General features: G+C 41.4%; 1 protein-coding gene across 3 annotated transcripts in view; it reads left to right on the forward strand.

Annotated features, from left to right (window-relative positions):
• Window positions 1-6,202, forward strand: part of LARGE1 (LARGE xylosyl- and glucuronyltransferase 1) — a 286,266-nt gene extending 280,064 nt beyond the window's left edge. For all 3 annotated transcript variants that reach the window (XM_054279879.1, XM_054279896.1, XM_054279887.1), the window contains one exon: window positions 3,080-6,202. In XM_054279879.1, the coding sequence (XP_054135854.1) occupies window positions 3,080-3,277 (198 nt within the window). In that variant the 3' untranslated portion in view covers window positions 3,278-6,202. The remainder of the gene's footprint in view (window positions 1-3,079) is intronic.
• Window positions 6,203-9,902: the final 3,700 nt, after the last annotated feature.

Genomic DNA, 9,902 nt, shown 5'->3' on the forward strand with positions numbered 1-9,902 from the left:
TTCTGCTTACAAAACCACATGGTCACCTTGGGCTGGCAGCCACTTGCCCTCTGTTTGCCAAGGTCATTCCCAAGAAATTTGTACCTACTTACATGACAAAAAATTATTACAGACTAGAAAAAACATTTTCCCTTATATTAATGTTAATAATACTTTGCTATAGCACTGTGATTTTCTAATGCACTTTCCAAGCACTAATTAATTAACCATCAGTTGTGGAGAGTGCCAGGCTAATGGTTTATTATTTGTTAATATGGGTTACAAGGCTTATGTTCCCAGCGGCAGCTCTTATGTAGCATTCAGGATTTAACTCTTCTGTTCAGAGGTGTCTGCTCAGCACAGAGATTCACACATGGGAAATAGAAACAGTTTTCAAAGTTGATCATAGTGCAATTACTTTAAATGACCATTGGGTTGGAATTAACTCTGGGAAATTGTTCTTCTCACTCTTCCAGCGTTGAGCACAGTATCACATTTAAAGGAAGCTTCCTTTTCCTCTATAGCAATTTGGATATTGGCAGGTTCTCCCACAAATGAGCCTAGAGGAGATGGGATGGCACAGCTACCTCCCCTGTGGCATTTCTCTGCTTTGGGGTGTGCACAGATCAGGTTGCTGCCAGCTGCTAGGCTGGCTTCATTACCAGCAGGCAGAGCAGCTACTCAGTTATTTCACTGCTCCTCATGACTGCAGTGTCTGTCAAGAGGTCTGTTCCAGATCCCTTTCCAAGAACTTGTGCCACTGCCATCCCTCAGAGCAGGACATGGCATGGAGATAATCATCATTGTTATTCTGGGAGCATGCAGGTGTCCACTGAGCTGGATGCTGTACAAATGCACAGATAATGCTAGTCTCCATCTAAAGAATTTGTAATCTAGGAGCTAGGGACAGAGGTTCCTGCAAGTGCATTGCCTTCTCAACAGAGGCTTCCATGCGGTAGGGCAAGGTCATTAGGAAACCTTTCCCTACCTTTCCAGTGACTGTGCTAGACTGTAAGTGTCCCATTTTCCAGGACCCTAGCCCAGCATATTTCAAAGGGGATTATTAGCAGTAGACTCACAGTTTTTGAAAGGCTTTATTTGTCTGAAGGCCATTCAGAGGGATGAGAACGCTGCTGTGCTGAACAGCTAGCACTGCAGAGTGTAGACAGTCCCTGACCTGCAGTATGACAAACTTGAGATGCAAACAGAGAACAAAGAAAAGGTTGTATGAGTGGAATGCATCTTCCTTTGCAGCTCCAGCCCGTAGTTTTAAGGTTCTTTAGAGTAATTTTCTGTAGTTTGTAGTTTATCAGCTCTCCTCACTCCATGGTGCCAGCCTTTGGTTTCACATTTGGTTCCCCATTAGTCCTAAGCATCTTCCAGGTGCATGAATTCTGCATGTCAGCATCAGATTATTTTGCTCTTGCTATACATTTTTCACCCCAAACAGAATCTCAGAGGACCCCATTCCTGTATATGATAACATTGTAAATTGGCACAAAGATTTACCACTTTAGCACTGTCTGTCAGGGTGCAGGAATTCTTACAGGGAAACAGGAGCTGCATCTGCACTTAGCTGCACATACAGGTGAAACACTCAGGTTTATCAGCACACGTGTGGTTTTTTCCCATAAATCTCTACTAAAATATTTTGGAGTACTCTGCCTTTCTGCAGCAGATATTCTTTGTCTCTCTACAGACTCCTAAATCTACAAGTGACTGGGAATTACAAGCTAGGGGGTATTTTGCACCACTTCCTGTAAAGGCAGCATGCTCTTTGGCTGTTCCTTCCCTGGCCAGTTTCTTTTGTTGATGGGTTAATGAGTCCATCCAGCAACAGCTGCAGATAGAAACCATGTGAGAAAATAGGAAATTTGCCTGTGCAGGCTTCAAAGTTTCTTTATCATTTGCATCCAATACAAAACTGACTTCTTGAAATTCCATATGAAAAAAGTGATTAGGGTACTTCATTTGGGTACAGAATAACAAGGTTCATATATCTTACCCAGTTCCTTGCAGAAGATACCTGCTTGTTGCATATCCTACACTAGTGAACTTTCAGCTTGTCTAAGAATCAGGCCTTTTTGAGCTTTGCTTTAATCCTCATATATTTACCTGTAAATCCTCATTTATTTACTTGTAAAAATTGAAAGAATCTTACAGGAATAATGGAGACTTAAATCAACCATCATTTTTTTAACAACAAAAATTGTCAAAGAACTTGGTCAGATATAAAGAGAATAAGTGAAGTAGTTTTACATGAGAAGGAGAGTTAGCACAGTATCTCAAACTTTGTGAGGAAGAACTTAATTGAGTAAAAATGTCTCAAAGCATATGGAATTAGCAGGTTCATTTTCACACATTGCCTATAAATGACACCCTATTCTCCCCTTATTTCAGGTTTGTAAATAATTTTGGGCAGTTTTGTCTCCATAAGTATCTTAGCATATAGGCAAAGCAACATATGCCATGCAGTTTTGCCTTTGTAAATGTAGCTTATTCCATTATCCCAAGCAAAATAAATTTTAGGGGCAAAGCCATGTTTTTGCATGGACACTTAAGACTAGCTGTGTACTTACAGCTGTGTTGTTGCAATCACACTGCTGAAAAATCTGTGTGGCAAACATGGCTTCAGGTGTGCCTTTTTTACTATTTCGCCATTATTTGGCTTATATGGGGTAAAATGTTTTAAAATAGCTGGGGTTTTTTTACCATGAGGGTGGAAAACACTGGAGGAGATTATCCAGAGGGGATATGGACCCCGCCTTGCTGGAAACCTGCAAGGACAGATTGGATGGGGCTCTGGCAATATGATCTAGTTGAAAATGTCCCTGCTCATTGCAGGGAGGTTGGTCTAGATTGTCTTTAAAGGTGCCTTCCAACCCCAAAAACTCTATGATTTCACAAAAAGATTACGTAGATCTTTCAAAAAACCAAGAAAACGCTACTTGAAAAAACAAAGGCAGTTTGTTTGAGATCCCTGATGGGTTTGCTGTTCCTGAGACACAAACGGCGCCGTTCGGCGCTGGAGCATGTTTGGCTGAGGAGGAGCCTTGTGGGAGGCGGGGATCCCCCTCACAGCCATGTCTTTGTCCCGCAGGAGTACGAGTTCACGGTGCTGCCCAACGCCTACATGATCCACATGCCGCACGCACCCAGCTTCGACATCACCAAGTTCCGCTCCAACAAGCAATACCGCATCTGTCTCAAGACGCTCAAGGAGGAGTTCCAGCAGGACATGTCGCGCCACTACGGCTTCGCGGCCCTCAAATACCTGACGGCAGAGAACAACAGTTAGCAGCGTGGGGCCCCTGCCTGGCCAACAGGGACACTGAGGCAAGAGCCGCTCAGCGTTTGGGGCCTGGCCTTCAAACTCCAAACTGAGAAATACTTTCTGTTTTTATATCATACTTGGCAGTTCTAACAGTAGAAATTTGAAGTGACATGTCTTCGGACGATGCTCGTTCATCCCTTCCCCGACTGCCCCGGCTCTGTCAGCTTCAGCGTTCGTGAGGCACGTGTGAGCGGGGCCGGCCAGGCGCCCTCTGAGCCACCCAAGGTGGGACTGGGCAGGGGCTGGGAATGCACTCCGCTCTCTTGACTGCAGAGCACAGACAGACCTTCAGAATATAGGATTTCATGTTGCTATTTAATAATTTGACATGCTTTTTATCTGTAAAGGAAGATCTTCGGGTCGCTGTCCTGTGAATTTCAAATCTGCACTACTTTAAAAGGGAACTTTCACCTGTGAACTTTCACAGGGGCCCTGTAAACAATGGATGACCTTGTTAATGCAGGATGAGCCAAAGGTCTGAATTAGCCTTGAAAACACAGGGGACACTTATACAATACTGCACTCCTGAGAAGGTGTGTTACTGGCTCAGTTGTATACATTATATCAGTTGGTCTTTTTTTTCTCAAATTAATTGTTTTATCAGGAAAATCCCTTATATCCCACCCTGCATTGGCCCCAGTCCTAAATGCTGCTCCTTTCCTTGCCAAGGAAATATCTCCCTTGTGTTTCTTTGCCATCTTCTGTTTTGGTGGTCCAGTAAAGAAGATCAGTAGCTCTGCCAGAAAGTGAACAGAACTTGTCAGTTTAAAGTCTGTTTTCATCAGAGCAACTTGTTCACACGTGTCTCATAAGATAAAGGGCCTGGCTCTAACCCTTTATCTCTTTTAGGCAGGAATTGGATTTTACCTATAAGGCACATTGTACCAGGGGAATACTGATTTGTAGGCTCATTTCAGTGCTGCCCATCCGTGAAGGCTCTGGGCCTTAGGCTTTAAGTGGACTTCTTTGCTGAACAGTGAATATAAACGAGTAAAAGGCAACTAGTAGCCTTGGTGCTCTCCTGCTGCCTGCTGCAAGGTCTCAGAACTACTTCGTTAAAGGAGTTTATAATTAAAAGGAGCAGAACTGTTAGGAATAAACTCCCCATTGGACGGGGAGAAAAGAATGTGTTGGGAATCTGAGTGAGTGTTTGCTTGAACGTGGACTGGTCAAGTTCACAACATCGGTACACACAGGAATTTGCTGGAGGGCGAACAGGAACCTAACAAGCAAAATGCAGAAAACAAGACATTGGACTTTTTGCCATTTTCTTTATCTTCAGTATTAATGTTGTGTTTACATGGGAGGAAGAGATGAGGTGCACTATCCCTTTCAGGGCTATTTGTAATTTCTGTTGCAATGTTAATAGAGAAAGCAGAAACAACTCAGTGAGAAATGTGTCTGTCTCCCTGCCCCCAACCCCAAACAACCACATGTACCAATACCACTGCCTGAGCTGGGAAATGGATCCATATTGCGTTCTGCTCACGTTTTTCCATTTTGCTTTTCAGCCACTGGACCTTCTACTTTCCTCCCCACCTCATCCCTCTAGAGCTTGGTTTTATTTCTAACCTGACATTTTGTGAGAGATACGGGGGAAACCACGCAGTTAAACCAGACATTTAAACTACAAATATCAGTTCATCATTCTGTGTATATATAAGAAAAGCCAAAAAAGGCAATGTCTTTGACAAGAAATAAAAAGGGGCGGGAGGCTCTGTGTAGTTTTCACTTTTTCCCCTGGGAGTGTTGGCTGCATACGAATATATCTCTGCATAATTTTCCAAAGAGCTTTTTTCTCTGTTCTTAATGGCTTTATGTAAAGATTTACATAAAAAACTGGAGAGAGCTGGGAAGAAGTGATATAAGTGCTCAGTGCTGGCCAAGATACGTTCTTTTAAAAACATCAAAGTCTTAACTCCCCAAGTCCTGTATTACAATTAAATGCAGAAGTCATTGTACTGATTGAGAATGAGAAGAACCCTGCAGCACAGGGACTGTTGATTAGCCAGTGTGCAGAAAGATCGCAAAAGCTGATCTAAGAGAGTTTACCATTCATTGTACCTACAAGAAATCTCCAGTCAGAGCTTCACTGTGGCCACCATTATGTTCCATATGCATTCCAGATGTACATTTCTCCTTGGCTTAACAACATTGCCCAAGGGTAGGCTGGACTGCCCTACAGCAGCATAACCATTATTTGGCTGTTCCATTATAAGCATTCTTCTCATTATTCTCTTCTCAGTGGTGAAGGATGGGGGAGCAAGGAGGTAATGATTTGCTACTTGCCTGTAGGTTGAGTCTTGGGACCTCCTGGGTAGGCTTAGGTGTGCTGGCTGGTGTAACCAGCTCAGATTGGTAGTAGGTACAAAGAGTCCCTTCTTTTTTTGTTCTCATAGACACTGTACTGACTTGTATCTGTCATGTCACATTTGTTTCTGTGCTTCATAATTTGAGAGGTATGGGTCTTGGGGGTTTTTAGCACATTTCAAACAATTTTCCTGATGGCAAGTTAGGATTACATATCTGTCTGTAACTGACAGGGCTCCTCCAACACCATGAAAAGATCCACCACCAACAACAAAAAAAAAATCCCAACTCAGTTATAACACTGGCTGGCTTCCAGTCCTCTGCTGTAGTAAGTATTTGCTAGGAACTTTGTTACTTAAGTCTCAGTTTTCTCCTGAAATCTTCCAGAAGTAGCAGATAAACCTGGTAACGTAATGCCTTTGATTTATTGATTTCTTCCAGCAACTTCTCTCTTGAGTCTTCAATCTATGACCTCTCCTTATCTTTGATATTTGGAAAGTGTGAGTCTCTCGTTTAGATACCACTCCAGCACCCTCTCAGTGAAGACTGATGCAAATAAATCATTTAGATTCTTGGCAATGTCTTTATTGTCTTTAATTGTTTCTTCTACTTGTTTGGGGTGGCCTGCCCATTATCTCCACTTTCTGCTTTTGGTGTACTGAGCAAATGTTCATTTTCAGTTTTAACTTCCTACTGTTTGCTCTTCAGATCCCCTCTTAGCTTTCTCAAACTTCATCTTAACTGTAACATACTTTCCTTTCAGCTTTACACAGTTTTATTTCCATTCTCTGAAAGTTTCCTATTTGGCCTGAATAACTTCTAAAATTACCTATTTGGTCATATCAACATTTCCTTGTCATTGTCTTCCATTCATCCAAGGGGTACCATACTCCATGGCTGTCTTATCAGAGCCCTTTCTATTTTAATCTGAGGATTTCAGCTTTTCTAGTCCGTTTTTTTAGAGCCATTGATTCTTTAAAAAGAAAATGATGTTTTTGTTTTTAAGTTTACCTTGAATGTCACCCTAACTAGGTTTTGAGGGTATTTTCCTCTTTCACCTTCCTAAATGTGAAATTTTTCTAATTTCCTAATTAGGGGATCAGAAATAAAGTATTACAGAAATTGGGCTCTGTATCTCCCTTCTGTATCTCCCTTTTCCCTCTCCACTACAAAACATTGACATTTAGGAGTCATTGTAAACTTTTCAAGTCCCAAAGCCAGAACTGGGCATTTTCCAGCACCTTTTACATCCCACCACTATCAGACATAATTACTATGCCAAATAATCACCTACTGCCTGGCACCTAGTCCTCTGAGTTTTGTTTTCATGCTTCTTCCTGTGATGTAACAGGCTCTGCAAGCGCAAGGTTTGGATGAAACACTTAATTGATACCTTATCATACCCCTCTGATATGTTTCCATGATTTTTCTCTGTTGTCACAGTAGATATATCTATGTATAGAGATATATATACACACATCTTCAAAAGTTTGGCTGTAGTTTCCATCACATCACTTTCTCTCAAAGGATCATCTACCATTTGCCTACATAGAAAATGTCTCTGTTTGTCTGGGATAGGTCTTAGTATCTATCAGGTTTTTTCCCAAGACCCAGCTGTAGTAATTCCTTCCAGCCTTGCTAGTTTTCCTATGTAAACAATCTGGTCCCACTTCATAATTTGATATTTTTATTTTTTCTGTTTGTAATCATTATCCTGGATGCCATGGCATAAAGGAATCAGCAGCTGTACCTGCAGTTCCATCACCTTAGTTAGACTGAATCTGACATATGCTCCCATTACTCCTAAAGTACTGATTTTTTACCTGGTTGGCTTCATGTGGTTTGTTGGTAAATTGTAAGCTGCATTTTTCTTTTACTGCAACAAGCAGAGGCACTTTGTAGTGTTATTTGCAGTAGCTGTGGCAGCAGAGTAAGCCCTGTGTTAGAGGGAAAAGCACAAAAACCTCATCAAAGCTGTAGCTGCTGTTTCTCTCCACAGGGGAAAATAAGGCCCTAGCACAGCTGAACAGTTTTATAAATGCCCTGCACAAAGCACATTGCACATCATTTTCTGGTAGGTATAATCATACATCGTCCAATTAAATATGAAAAATACATTTTTAATGTTCTCATTTTTATGTGCAGCTCTACCCAGAAGATAATGCATTTCCTTCTCTGTCTTGCCAGTTTCCCCCATTACTCCAGCCTGCCTAATAGCCCCATCTGTTTTAGCTGAGAAAGATTAATGGCCAGAAGCACTGGGAGTCCTGGCAAATCAGCAGAGATATTACTCTTAGGCATTGCTCAGGACATTCCCTCCTGCTCTGCCAGATACTGTATGGGTGTTCCTCAGGTTTCAGGGCAGCAGCAGCAGAACACAGCAAGCTCAGCAAGTGGGGTGAGTGTCATTATTTATGAACTTCAACCAGGTCTAACACTTTCAGTGGTGGGAGTGCTAGAAAGAGAATGTATCATTGTTAGCTCAAAACATATTTCAATATTAGGGGAAAAAAAAGCAGCTAAGTTTTTGCAACTCCACTAGGTGAAACTAGAACAAATAAGTCGCTAGTAGAAAATGCCAGCCAATAATCAGGTATTTCCACTGCAGCACTGAAAATGTAGAAGCATTGATAGCTCAATGAAATAATTTTTACATCTGAGGATTAGTAATTAATAATGTATATTTAGATGGTGTGTTTACATCCAAACACTTAGGTGTATTGTGGATTATTTGAAGATTGTATATTGTTTCACAATATGAAATTGGAAAAGCTGCTGGCTGTGCACAGCACATAATTGCTCAGGAAATGCTCACAAACCTGGATTTAGAAAAATCTTGCTTTTATAAGAGTTTGGTTTTATGAATAGTTATACACTCCCAAAACAGAACATAAAGTCCTGGAAAATTTCAAAAGGAGTTGTGTATGTGTTAGTTGGCTGGAATATTTTCCTCTTACCCTTACTTGGGATTTGGGGTTTGTTTACAGAGAAGAATTATGATGTTGAGTTGAAAAAAATAGTCTGGGAATTAGAAAGCCAGCCAAATATTTATTTATGTGGTCATTCATATGAACATATTTGTTCAGACGTGTTAGTGGCTACTCCAGTGGAAGTGTTAGGTCACTGAAAGTGTCAGGATGCAAACAATCTGAACTCAGGCTTAGAGTTTGTATCTGGTCAGTCATTGTGTGTGGCTTCTCCTCATATGGTAAGAGCAGCTTGCTGACTTCTAGCACATTACTATTTCTGTAGGGTTAAAATGTCTTAAATCTCTGCAGCATGTATTTGTGGAAGTCACTGCACAGGTAGGAAAGGCTGCATTTGAGAGCTCCATGGTCCACTGCCACAAGACACAAAATTTCATTCCCAAAGAAACAGTTCTGACCTGAGGGTAATTCTCTAGCCAGGGATTTAGACACCCTTACCAGGTATGTTCAAGAAGAGGTCCCTAAACATATTAGGCCAGGTAATTCAAGCCAAGCTTAGCCTATTTCTGAGTATTATGGCAACATAATTGAGACTCAGTGGAGGTGTGAATTTTCAGCATTAACAATTACATCACAACTCTTGTGATAAGGCTGCAAATTCAATCACATGAAAGTTAGAAGATCTGAATTTTCAAATTGGTGGTGGTGTTGGTGATTTGCTCACAAAACTTGTATCTGTCCCCTCTCACATATATAGTAGGATGTAGTCTGTGCACAATTCTTCATTCAGGTTTTTTTGAGGGAGTTATCTTTCTTTCTTTGCAGAGAATGCATAATATTTGGGCAAATGAAGCAGCTGGGTGTATGATACTCCTTTTTACTTCTTTCATTGAGGTTTTCATAATGTGATAGCAGTCTTGATTTTGAGCAAAGACAGACTTTTTTTCTTTCCCCAAAGGATAGATATAAACTGATTTAGGAAAATCAATTATCCCCCATGCTCTCAGAGCAGAACACCTGCAGTTCTGTTCTGCAGGCTTTTCTCATGTGGAGGGGATCCTATGAAGCTGATGGAAATCACACATTCAGAGGCCTTGTAGCACTCATCCACAGGCTACAAATCCTAACAGCTGAACTTGCAAGAGTGATGAATCCCAGCTCTGTCCAAGCATGTCTGCTCCATCACTGGGACCACTCTGAGGACTATGAGCAGTCTGTCAGGTAAGCAAAGAAATACGAAGTAAATAATTGCAGGTGGGGATATGATGGGTTTGTTTTGTTTTAAGTAGCCAGATTTTCAGAGGAATGAGGAAGACCTAAGCATTTTGAAGTCCCAGAAGATCTGTTCATAG

The sequence above is a fragment of the Melozone crissalis genome, unplaced genomic scaffold (assembly GCF_028551555.1).
Source record: "Melozone crissalis strain CALT ecotype California unplaced genomic scaffold, PUWL_Pcris_2 ptg000004l_1, whole genome shotgun sequence".
Classification (NCBI taxonomy): Eukaryota; Metazoa; Chordata; class Aves; order Passeriformes; family Passerellidae; genus Melozone; species Melozone crissalis.